The 13,268-nt window shown below is 40.3% G+C and overlaps 1 protein-coding gene across 1 annotated transcript in view; it reads left to right on the plus strand.

Moving 5' to 3' along the window:
• The first annotated feature begins 1,823 nt into the window (after window positions 1-1,823).
• Window positions 1,824-13,268, plus strand: part of PRTG (protogenin) — a 132,847-nt gene continuing 121,402 nt past the window's right edge. Inside the window, exons 1-2 of the mRNA XM_019442031.2 lie at window positions 1,824-2,100; window positions 4,265-4,567. Of these exons, the coding sequence (XP_019297576.1) occupies window positions 2,007-2,100; window positions 4,265-4,567 (397 nt within the window). The 5' untranslated portion in view covers window positions 1,824-2,006. The remainder of the gene's footprint in view (window positions 2,101-4,264; window positions 4,568-13,268) is intronic.

Genomic DNA, 13,268 nt, shown 5'->3' on the forward strand with positions numbered 1-13,268 from the left:
TGTCACATATATTATTTTATTTCATAGTGGATGCAATGCTATGTTCTTCTCCAATGCAACTCAAGGTGCAAAGCCATCCTATAGGAATCAAAGGCCTCTATGATCAATTAAAATGTTAAAAGGAAGGCAAAGTGGCAGTTTTTTTTAAAAAAGTTCTCCCCCTGCTTTTTAGCTTATCTCTCCCCACCCCCAGCCTTTACACTTCTGATTTAGTCAAGAAAGAGAGTATAAAAGCATCTTATTAGCAATTCTTATGCAGGAAATATGAGCACTTGGGGTCAATTGAAAGGAAACTGGGAGAAGGGGGAGTCAAGAGGAAGAATGTCATACAATTAGACAATTTAGTTTAGCCACACACAGTTAAGGTATCATGCAAATTTGTGTAAATTTCAGATATTTAAAACATCCTTGCAAGTATTTCGTTTTATTACCTCTAAACACTTTCCCCTTTCCATGAACCTTTATTCTGATGCTTAGAAATAGTTCTAAATTCATCTAAACTATTAGTTAGGTTTTGGAGGCAGTATAGTCAAGGGTATTACTGTTTTACACGGGTTAAAAATTGTTAAACAGGCTGATCCTTATTATAGAAAGCTTCCGGGGAAGGTAGTGCTGCCCTCCCAGCAGATGTTCTAAAACTGTTGATCCTCCCCCGCCCCTTTTTTTCATAAGGAGGATTTGGGGAACATGCTATAGGCAGTGTGTTGGTGTCTTAGTGACAAAAGCTAGATTTCTGTCTGCACATTTCATTAAGGTTAGCTTTTAGCCTGTGCCCTCATCATGTGCCACAGATTTAATTTTGGATTAGCAAGTGCTAATCCACATGGAAATGCTCTCTATGATCCACATATGTTTAGCAACCTGATTACATTTTAAATGTACCTTTTAACTCCTCTTGTTATCCTTAATTCTAAGAGATGTGAACAGATTAATAATATTTGTGTCTTTCCTGGTCAGTTTAACTTCTAACCAGGTAGTCTATGGAAAGCCTAGTCCCCCAAGGCAAGCCCAGAGAATCTAGAAATCTCTTGATCTCGCCTCAACTTTTAGGACAGGCCTTTTGTATTCACCGTTCTCATGAATTAAAGGACTTGACTAACTTGAGATACAGATAGTAAAACGTCTCCCTAAAAGGTTAATTATTCATTTCAGGGTACTCTTCGGAGATGTTTTAAGCCAGTGCTGCATCTGATGGGGGCAGGGAGGGTAAAAGCCATCCCCAAATGGGGCTTAGCACCCGGAGATGCCTCCAGTCGAGCTAACAAATCTCCGAAGTGGGAATAGTCAGTTTTCCCTCCACAGGGCCTCGGCGTGTGAGGGAAGGAGGGGGATGGGCAGGGGGCCATCAGGGGAAAAGTCTCCGGCCTTTCCACGTCTCTCAACACCATCCCTCCCCCCACCCGCCTCCTCTTTCCCCGAATCCTAAACAAGCGGGCGGGAGAGAGGCCCCGGGGGATGGCCGGACCTCGAGGCTTGGCCTTTGTGGCTCTGTCCTCGACGGTGGCGGGCAGGCAGGGGGGCGGGGCCGCGGCCGGAGACCCTCAGCCGGGGCTTGACCCCCCAGGTGCATTGTCCGGCGGGGCCCGCCCCCTCCCCGCGGGACAGCGACAGGGCCGCCACTGACCCCCTCCTGCCGTCTCCATCCGCCGGCCGCACCGACCTCGCGGTCCCCAGACCAGGGGCCAGATGTAGAAAGTAGTCCCAGGCCGGCAGCGGCGGCGCTGTCCACTCCGCCGCCCCCGCCCCCTCCAGCCGCCGCCTCACTCCGCCCCCAGGCCGGACTCTCGGGTCCCCCCCGCCTCCCGCGAGCGGGTGTCCGTGCGCCGGCCTCGCCGAGACCACAGACACCCGCAGCCGGCCGCGCAGTGCCACGCCACGCCGGACCCCGAGCGGGAAGCCAGGCTGCGCGCGTCCAGCCGCGGCGCGGGGAGAGCCCGGAGGCGGGGGCCGGCAGGAGGACAGCGGCTGCAGGGCGGCCGGGGAGCATGCCCACGCAGCCCAGCTGAATGGCGCCTTCTCTGCGACCCCTCGCCCGGCTGCGACCGCCAGGGATGCTGCTCCGCGCGCTCCTGCTCCTGCTGCTCCTCGGCTCCGGTCCAGGTGGGAGCGCTTTCTTTTGCGTGTCTCTGCGCCTGTGGGGTTGGAGCAGGCGCGAGTGGGCTGGGGAAAGAAGAAACCGGGGCGGGGGGCGGGTGTTGGGGGAGCGGCGGGGTCCTCCGCGGTGCGCTGACCACCGGATCCTGCCCACTCCCTGCAGCCAGTCAGGAGCCCCTGTTGGAGGTGCGAGCGGCTCGCGGGCGCTGCGGGGGCGCGCGGGCAGAGCTGTGGGCGACTCTCCTGGCGCACGCCCCTCCTCGCAGCGCTCCCTGAGCCGCAGGCTGCAGGGCCGTGGCGCCCGCTGTCCACTCATCCCCCTTTCTCCTCGCGCCATTGTCCGGGCTCCGGCCGCGTCCCAGCGTCCGCTACCAGCCGCAGTTCCGCGCCGCCCGCCCGGGCCGCCGCGGCGCACGTGGCTTTATTTATATTGTTTCCTTAGTGGCAGCCTTGCCACGCAGGGGGCGCCGCGGTTTCTCGAGGCTTCCCCTTTTTGCAGTGGGGTTTCCTCCATGTTTTAGGGCTGGGGGAAAAATGGGTGAACTCAGCGTCCAGGTCAGCGCCCCGAGTGCCCCCATTTTCCAGGATCCAGATCAAGAGAGGAGGAAACAGGAGGGGTGGAATTGGAAAGACAAGAGGGTTGGAAGGTGCGTGGCTGATTTGTGCTCTGGAGGGGAGGAAGGTATTTAAAGAGGTTGCCCCCCCCCCAAACACACACCCCACCCCTTGTAGCCAGGTGTTTTGGGGCAGGGCCTGAAGTGTGTACGAATGTGAAGATTCCTCCAAACTCCAGGTTAGCCTTGTGCAAACTTGGATGAACTAATTTTTCTCGTTTGTGTCTGTGTTGGTTTACCCTCAAATAGATAAAAATGTAAAGTGGATGTGGTGGTTGCAGGAGACGGGGAGGAGAGATGTTCAGGAGAACGGGTACAGGTTACAAACCCCCGACTTTCCTCTTCTCTGGACGAATTAGTTTTTGTTAACATGAAAAAAGGATCAAAGTCAGATGTGACTCGGAAACACAATGGGCGCCTTCCGGAGCGGTCCTCGAAGCGCCGGGCTGTTAGGGTCGCTCGAGTAATCCCAGGCATACGTTAGAGGTCCGCAGCCGTAGCGTGGGAGCGTGACTAGTGTGTAAGTTTCCCGAGGACCTGCCTTGATGAGAAACAGATCAATCCCGGGAATTTGTAATCATGGATTCAGAACATCAGAAGGAAGATTAAATGTCCCAAAACTCCTAACACTCCCCAATCAATATGCCAGACTTTAGCTGGCCTTTGCACCGAATGCAAGAGGTGACAGGGTATTCGGTGGTCATTGCATGCCTTCTCCTGGCAGGGACAGTGTGTTTGCTTAGGATGAAGCCTTTCCTCTTCTCATAAAAATGTGTATTGGTTGATTAAGCAATCTCCTATCCCTGTTAGACTGTTAGGACCAATTAGTCACGCACTTTTTTCCAGCAGTTGGTGGTTCTAAAAAAAAAGAAAGAATAAAAAGAAATAAAAGTTTTCTAATCCGATCACCCCCTGAGTACAATCACCAAGAGTTACCAACATTTCAAAGTTGACTGTCCATTAAATACCTATCTTACTCTGCAGATAGTAAGTAAATGGTTCTCTTTCAAGGAGAGGAGATAGAGTCTTTGCTGTAAAAGGACAGATATAAAGATGCAAACTTGTAATTTGTCACAAAAGATAAACGTACTTCCCAAAGGAGTAGGTGCCAAGGGGTCCAAAAACACTTCAAGGGACAAGGAAATAAACTTGCTTGTTCACAGAGTTGGAGTTTTGCTAATGATTTCTTGTAAAATTAGACTTTTACGACTTACTCTGTTCAAGATCTTTTTGACAAGCTTGTAAAAGTAGCAAACAGCTTGTGCTTTCCTGACGATTTTGATACTCTAGCAAGGAACTTGAGAACACGATTCTTACAAGGCAGAGAAGATCATGAAATCTTCCCTATGCTTTTAGAGTGGATGTAAAAGGTGATTTTCTGATTTGTTGAAAAGGTTTGCTGAAGCTTAGATTGGTTTATTAAGGTATTTATAGGGTAACTAATATGGTTTGTTAAACTTTGTCATGTTACACCCTCCATATGTGTGTTACCATTGTGTGTTAAGAAATGATTTTATACCTATAATTCTGGATATGCCCCCCCTTTTTCCTTATAGGAGTGTGGTGCTTTAGTGAACTGTTTTTTATAAAAGAACCACAGGATGTAACTGTCACAAGAAAGGACCCAGTCGTTTTAGATTGCCAGGCTCATGGAGAAGTTCCCATTAAGGTCACATGGTTGAAAAATGGAGCAAAAGTGTCTGAAAATAAACGGATCCAGGTCCTGTCTAACGGCTCGTTATACATCAGTGAAGTGGAAGGCAAGCGAGGAGAGCAGTCTGATGAAGGATTTTATCAGTGCTTGGCAGTGAACAAATATGGAGCCATTCTTAGTCAAAAAGCACATCTTACGTTGTCAAGTAAGTATTTAAATTCTTCGTTGTTTGACACTTTTCATGGCTACATTTTGATGATATTTTTGATACACTATGTGCTAACCCTGAAAATCACACAAACATTAACAATTACCTGGAGTAGTAGTTGATGCTAACTAAAGCATGCAGAAAAATTTGAGAAAAAATAAATAAATTTGGATGAGTGATTAAGAACAAAAGTCAGGTTAGATTTAGAACACCTAAGTCTGTAGAAGTGGCTTTATATAAATTTAAGTGTTTGACATTATGGGAAGAGTTGGTTGTAAAAGTTTGGCTGAAACAGCAAAAGTTCTAAAATCTCATCTTTCGTAAATTAATAATTAAAATTTTAAAATCACAAGCAAATCTTCCTGCTTCGTAGATGGCCCTTGAGTGCTAAATCTTTCTTAAAGCCCAACCTTCCATTTCTCCGAGTGCTTTAAGATCACTCATGTTGCTTTCTAATTGTAGAGAGGGCATTGGCCAGTAATTCTCAAGCCTTTGAAGTATTCCTAGTCTTTTTCTGCTGGGAAAGAAAGAGGTTAAGGCCACTTCCATATTATGCTTAATGGATTTAAACCAGATCTTGCCCCCTTTATTCCAGTTGTCATAAAGTTTGCTGTCTAATGATTTCCTTTGTATGAACAGCCCCATCAGATCAGCCATTTGTCCAAGTGATCCAGTGGTTGGTGTCTGACCTGATATGTTGGGTGTAAAGATGGGCGTAGGATAGACGGGGATCTCCTTGTTCCCACTGAGGCTTTCCACCTTCTCAGGAGATCTAACATGCAGCACTCAAAATGACAATAGGCAGTGTAAATCTTAAAATAACAACTGTATCTTAAAAACAGTTTTTACAGGCATCCTAGCTACATTCTTTTGTTGATCCACAAAAGATAGATTTTGTGCTGCACCAACAAATTGATCATTTACAGGATGAACAATAGGAAGAGGGAGCTCTTAAGATAAAAACTTAATCTTAAGGAACTAGTTTCTTCAGGGCCTACACAGTTGAAATTTAGGGAGGTATTGGCAGGGGTTTTCTAGGTGACTCACTATGCCATAATAGTGTATGGCAATGTATATGCTACCATTGTATTAGTATTTACTTGTGCAATAATGATTAAATGTAGAAAATAAGTTGCAAGCAAGTATGTTTATATTGAAATATGTCAGAAAAGTAGAAGAGTTTCTAATTTTAGCCCTTCCCCAGAGTAGCAAAAAGCTCAGAATTTCTGATAAACTTTCTCTTTTGTTTTCCATAATCAGTGGCCAGTAATCATTTTGTTGTCGAGTGATGTTTTTTTCTGTACTGTGCTGTTTTCAGGACAATGTGCTTTTTATGCTTATGTTTGGTTGATTTAATTTTTGTGTAACATAAAGTTGTTCTATCGAGTTGTAAATTTTTCACCTTTTCAGTGTTGTGGAAAATGTTTCATCCCCAGGAGCTGTAGCTTGTATTTCTTTCCTGGAGAGGAGAGGAACAGGATAGAAAGGTGGAGGGAGGCAGATGGGCCTTGAAAGGATGAAGCATTTATCATGACCACACACTATTTCCAGGACCTCCTTAGAAGCCTGACAAAAAAAAATTCTAGGGCACCGAGAAATACCTTGGACACACACACAGCTTTGAAGTCTGAATAGCATAGTGAGTGTTATTAACAGTGAAACAAATTTAGTGTTGGCTTTTTGAGCATCTATTGATTTTTGTAACTTTGTAAAAAATAATGGATAATAAATATTAGATGTGAATCATTTTGAAAGCTGTTGTAGTGAGGTTGTTTTCATATAATGAATAGGGGAAAAAAACCTTTCTAGTGAAACTATGTAGAACTTTGCTTTGCTGTTAAATGTCAACTGTAGTCAGTTACAGGGACCACACTTCATAGGCACACATTTTATTTAACTCTGCGGAGGTATTTTGCTAGGACATTGCATTCAGTATTATAGATTTAAAATTAATGCATGCATAGTGGTTTTAGATTTCCCTTTAGAAATTTGAGACTTCTTAGAGATTCTGAATTCACAAAGTTAGTTTTGATATTTAAGAAGCAATGTTCAATGATGTGGGCTCAAATGGCTTTATCCTATGTTCAGAGTAAAGACGTTATACATATTAAACAGGAAGAGGATAGGCATTAAATGGACATTCTGTTTTGCTTTTTTTTTTTTTTTTTTAAGCTAGTTCTCCTAGTTATTGATAGCAGCAGGGTGCAAGTGTGTTCTTTTTATTTTCTAATCAAAGATTTGTCAGCAAAGCATATCTTTTGGCTCAGAAGTGTAATAATACAGCGTCTGAAACTCTAAAACTTTAATCTGCACAAGTTTAGATTTTTAACACACGGGCAATCAAGTCTTGGTTTCTAAACTTAGGAACTAGAAGCTGAAAGTTGCACTCTAGGCAAGAATTCCATTATTCATGTGTAAATTAGGAATTCACAGGGTTAAAAGGTTAGAAACTGGCCAGGATGAGGTTTACCCTTGTGATAAAGAGCAGATGACCCTCATTCATTGGCCAAAGCTTTCATGTAGCTCTTCTGCAAAGTTAGTTATTGCCATGAATTGTTCTTGAGGAATGCAGAAATTCAAATGTGAACAGGCCTTTCCTTAAGTGTCACTATGGAGCCTTATCTCCCAAGCACATCAGAGCTGGCTGCAGGGACAAGGTTCCTCCCCAAAGGCCTGGAGGCTTGCTTTCCTGTTGTTCATCCAAGCACAAAAGAATTTGTCTAACTTAGTTTTTCTAAGGCATCCCATTTTTAAAGGAAAGTATAGGGTTAAAGTAATATTTAGGTTTTTTAAAAAGATAATCCTTTTTATGGATAGGCATTTTAGCTGTTCTACATTTTCATGAAATTAGAATAGAAAGGGGAATGTGTGGGAGGCCCTTCTTCTGGTTGCATGCAAAGCAAGAACAGAGGATTAAGCGGTTTCCTATAAATTTCAGTGTTTTTAACTTTTGGCAAATCGAATTTTCACTTTCACGGGTGCTAAATCTTCACTCTAAATAACTTAATTTAAATATTTTAGTAGTAAGAAATAATCTGTGGGCATTTTGATGTTTCTTGCATTCTTAACATTAAAGTAAGATAAATTTCATAGGAAAGCATTAGTGTTGTAAAATGGTCTCATATTTCAACAAGTTTAAATGAAGATAAGAGAAGAGACATTTGAGAGAAGTAAAGGAGGAGGCGGGTTGTGTTCTGTGATGTGTAAAAGACTGGCTGTAAGCTAGTGATTGAACAGGAAGCTAGTTGTTTATTTCCTTTCCATAAAAGGTGGAAATTGAAGTCTTTGGATAGAGGGAAAGAGAACATAAAGCTGGTTTATATTTCTTAGGTATTTCAGGACTGTTCACATGGGTGAAAAATAATTTTTAAAGTGAGTATTTGTAGCTGGAAGACCATAGTATTGTAACTTTATGATTTTTTTTTTCAAAATTTTGAGGTTAGTTTTGGCATCTACAAAGTTGGGGTGGAGGAGGGGGAAGATGGTCTGTTTCTATACCTTTACATGGCAATAGTGATTTCTTTTAAAAGGATGTAGTTTGTTTTCCATGGATAAAATGTTTATCACTTCAGTTTAAATGGAGATGACACTTGAGAGGTTTTTTGGTGTTGTTCTTGTTAGATTAATGAAAAACTGTTCTATGAGTGTGATTTCTGTTTTCAAGAGTAATACATAAATTATAACCCAAAGTCGATGTTGAAATGAGTTCAGACATATTGAGAACATTTAATGATTCACATTAAAAAAAAAAAAAAAGGTGGGTGGTTGAAAAGAAAGATAAGCACTGGGAGAGTGTTAGCCTACATTTTGGATTTTATTAATGATCAGGAACCCAAGATGAAGCTTTTTGCTACATTGTTACTTTTTATTGAGATTTGTAGGTGCTGTAAAGGGTAGAGCTTCTCTTACATGTGTGCAATTCACTTCAAGCTCTAATTCAAGAGTAGTAGCAAAAGTAAAGGTCATTTGATTTCAGAAAAATAAGACAGAACTGAGGTGTTGAGAGAGACCAATCTACCAACACTGTAGGTAAGGTTTACATGATGCTTTCTGGGATCCAAGGTCTTTAAAGAGAAGCGGTGATAGTTCAGAAGTGTATGTTTAACTTAAAATTTGACCATCTTAAAATTGCTTCAATCAGAGAAGTAAAAGCACATAGAGTTCTACAGGCTTATATACGATGACACTTAGTTCTTTAAGTCTGTCTACTTAAAAGGTTTATCAGGTACCTGATAATCTCTGGGTAATGGAACCAGTTTTTCCCACTTTGCACTTGATTAGTGAGGATCATTTCTCATCTTCAGAAACCTGTAACACTATCTCACTGTTGTTCAAAGTTGTTGGATTTTAAATTTTATAACCAAGCAGGATCCATTAAGGGGTATAATTATGATTTGCTTTAAGATGTATATAAGTTTGTTTATTTTATTTCTGTCCAGCCTCTTAATGGAATTTTGCAAGGGCATTTGGTATGCCCTCTTTTGTCAGCTATCTCTGATTATTCTAAAGAAAGGGTCTCACTCTCAGCTGTTGTTTGCCAAGGGATTTGTTGTCATTGCTCCTGAATTTAACAGCTGGGCCTATTGATGGAGTCCAAAGCAATTTAAAAGAACACCAAAAAACCAAAGAACAACAACAAAAAAACAAACAAAACACAAGAAACAACCAAATCTTTTAAGCAAGGTGTTAGGTTGAAGGAGTATTTCAATTAATAAATAAATGTATTTGAGGTTACTTTTTTGAAAAGCCTAATATTCCTAGCTACAATTTTGAGAGGTGATTTTTCTCTCTCATAGGCAGATTTGCTCACTTAGGATTGATTACTTTCAGCTTTTAAATTGGCATTTTCTGTGCTCACTTTGGCAGCACATATACTAAATTGGCATTTTCTATTTATATGAAAAATAATAGTGTTGGACATTTTGTTGAGGATCATACTTGAATTTTAAGAACAGCTGTGGTTGTGGAGATGTTTTAAGAGAAAACTTAAAAATTGTACCCCAGCTTAAGTTTTCACTTTCAGTCAAGACTATTTTAATACTTCTGATTTTCCAGACTCTTTAGTAAAGCATTTTTTTAAATCATCATTTAAATTTGGTAAATAAGAGAGTAAGAAGAAGACACAGTTGTGATCACTGAACAATAAATATTGGCAGTTGCCTTAACATGATAGTCTGCACATAGCAGTCTCACAGCCAGCAGTTGCAAAAAAGGTAAAAATGTACTAACTTACCTTCAGTGGCTGTAATTCTGTAGCCAAGTGAATCGCTCCAGGGATATGTATTGCAGAGAATAAAGGTGTCATCCTCACAAAGGTCTCTGACACTAATCTGACAAATACTTTCCTGACTTTTACATTCCTTTTTTCTTTTTTTCACCTCTGGTTCTCAGAAACTGCTTTTGATGAGCTTTAAAAGCAAAATTCTTATAGGCTGAGCAAAAGGCATGACTTAAAAATGTTTATTCTTTCAGTTTCTGGAGGGTTTGCCCTTGATGCATGTTTGTGTGTATTTGTCTGTGTATGTATATGTATGTATGTATTGCTTTAGCATTTGTGATTGGATTAATCAAGTGACTATTGGAGAATACAATCATTATCAGGGTTCTGGTTTCAAACTTGTATCCTCACTGAGCTTATTTCTAAGGGACTGATGGAAGGGAAATTTTCTTTTAAAGATTCACTTTATGAAATGATAGTAAATCCCCGTTTAAAATAGTGTGATCGTTTTTGTGTGTGCTTTTTTAATGATGCTGCTTTATATGGACTACTTTCTCTAAATCATATTCTTTTGGAGTGATCCTCCACAATGGCCTTTGTATTATTTTGTGGTCTTTTTGGTACTACTCAAAATGGATCTTTCACTCCACCAACCTTAAAAAACAATAACAACAAAAAAGATACTGTATTTCCTGTGGATTGCATTTCTCAGGGTTTCTCAGCTTTGGTGCGATTGACATTTGGAGCTAGGTAATTCTTCATTGTGGAAGCTGCCTTACGCAATGTAGGATGTACATCAGCATCCCTGGTCTGTGCATACCAGATGCCAGCAGCACCCCTTCCCAGTTGTGAAAACCAAAAAACGCGTTGTGGGAAGCAAAACCACCCCTGGTTGAGAACTACTGATGTTTCTGACAGAGGTGGAAAACTTTCCAAGTGATATTGGGCCATTACTTATTTTAATGGTGTCTGTTTTATGCTTGATAATCTACTTTTTTTGGGTGTTAACAGCACTAAATTTATTGATTGAAGAAGTAGTTACTATTTTTAAGTATTGTGAAGGAAGCTTGATTAAGAAAAATGTGTTTGGGTCATTTTTTGTCTGAGTGTGAGTGATGTCGTCTCTCCATTCCTTATTCACACAAGGTACATTTAAGCCTGCTATTAAGACTTCACTCTTCTATAGGTCCATTCATTTTGATTGTAGTATTTAGATCTTTTCTTGAGGATATCTAGTCAAAGAGTAAATGGAAATTGCAGTGAACCCTGTTTATTCAGTGCATTTTATTTTCTTGATGTGCTGGGCATGGTAGTTGAAAAAATACGATAAATCTCCATGTGTGGTAAATATTAAAAAAACATCTTTTGTGATGATCTGCATGGACACAAGTAAAACTGTATGAGGTTAACAGCCCAGAGAATAACATTTGCTGTGTGGTAGGTGGTTCTTTGAGTGAATGGTGAACAGAAATCTTTTCAGCTGACTCAACAGTACCAGAGACTGACTTTGGGCAGAAACAATTTTAACTTTCTCTAGATAATGATGTAAAGATGGTAGTGTCTTGAGAGGGAATCAAGGGTAAGTAAAGGGAAAATAATTAGACACTATAGTATGTTAACTAGCACACAGAAAGTTGCAGGCAAATTTTGAGTGGTTATTATAAAGTACTTGTTTTAGATTACTTGATAGCAGTGGGTGGGGATTTCATATTCTTCATCTTTCTCAAAGTATCACTCTTTGTGTTTGGCTTTCGTTTTGGTTAGCTATTTATGCTAGTTAATATTGCTGTATGCAGTTGGTCAGCTGTAGGGCCAGTAGCCACTGGTTGCCCAAGTGGCCATTGAGATGGATGAAGGAGGGAGCATAATCTTTTCATGAGTGGCTCTAGTGCTGAGCAAGGATGGCTGAACATTAGCTTTGTGTGTTCTACTCCAAAAAAAGTGCTTGGAGTAGAACAAATCATCAGTTCAAATTAGAAGAGAAAAATGCACATTCCCTTATGTTTAAGGAAAATAGTATTCATGTCAAAATAGAATTTTAGTGTTCTTCAGTTCTTGTTTTCTTATTCTTGTAGTCATTTCATAAAGAAACTATGAAGTTGACAGGTGCCAATAACTTGTAAATATTCTTAATGCTGCTATAGATTTGAAATGAACCAAGCAAGCTTGGTTCTAACTTTATTTTTTTAATATTTATGTACTTATTTTTGAGAGAGAGAAAATCCCAAGCAGGCTCCATGCTATCAGTGCAGAGCGCGCCGCAGGGCTCAATCCCACGAACCGTGAGATCATGACCTGAGCTGAAATCAAGAGTCAGATGCTTAACTGACTACCCACCCAAGTGTCCCCCTGCTGCTATGTTTTTCAGTTCAGTTGCTCAGAGCAGTGGTGGAAAAGCAGAAGGACAAAAGACCAAAGAACCAATCATTTATTTCTTCTCCATTGCTGGTGACTTATATGACTGTAGACAAATCACTTAATCATTCTGATCCCTACCTGTCTATATGTAAAACTGGGTAGTTGGGGGGGAAAAAAGGAGGGGGGGATGGATGTTGAGCAACATAGTACTCTTATTTTTGTAATTCAGTTGTTGTAATTCTAAGTAAATGGCCAATAAATTATATTTTTTACAAGACTGAGTCCAATCATACATTGTAAGAGAATGATTTAAGTCATTGAGAGAAAATTAAAACAGCTTGACCATTATTTAACTTAGTACTTTTAAGAATTCATAGTATTGCTGTGAATCATAGGGGAATCTGTTTTGGTGGGTGGGGGGAGTCTTAAACCAATACTGATTCATTTGAATTAGTACTGGTTTTAAGTACTATTTTTAATAGTACTATTTTTAAGTACTATTTTTAAGTATTTATTTTATAGAAAAATAAGTTACTTTGGCAGTGGGCAGTTCAGAATAGTTGGGCCCTTTGAAGGTTGGCATAGTATATGAAAGATGTAACTTCACAAATGTGTCTGGTTTTGCTAACAATTAATAGTGTATTCTGATATTTATTGACTCTTTTAAAAAAAATAGTGCTAGTTTCATCTTAACAGCTTTGCTAGTATATTAGTGTTTTAGTAGAAATAGATTATGCTGCCTCCTCCCACCCACCACCAATTCCTATTAAGAATGATAAGGTTTAATTTTCCCCCCAGCCTTCAAACTGAGTTAGCTTGAGTCCCTCTGATTGGATTTAAAGTAACTCCAATTAAAATATTGACCTCAAAGTGAACACATAATAAGAAAAAAATGCTTTGATGTTGGTATTGCTGTTTTGGTATTTCTTTTTAAAAGAGAGATGACAACTTTTTAAAAATAATTTTAACAGTTAAATATATTTACTGGTTTTTAAAAATAAAGCTCATTTTTTTATGTGTTCTAGAAACATATGCTTAACATATGTTTTATATGTTAAATAAAGCTCATTTTTATATGTTCCATGCTGTCCTAGTAATACTTTTATCATAATTTTACTTGAG

The sequence above is a fragment of the Panthera pardus genome, unplaced genomic scaffold, assembly GCF_024362965.1.
Source record: "Panthera pardus isolate Hobbes unplaced genomic scaffold, ASM2436296v1 HiC_scaffold_24, whole genome shotgun sequence".
In the NCBI taxonomy this organism is placed as follows: domain Eukaryota; kingdom Metazoa; phylum Chordata; class Mammalia; order Carnivora; family Felidae; genus Panthera; species Panthera pardus.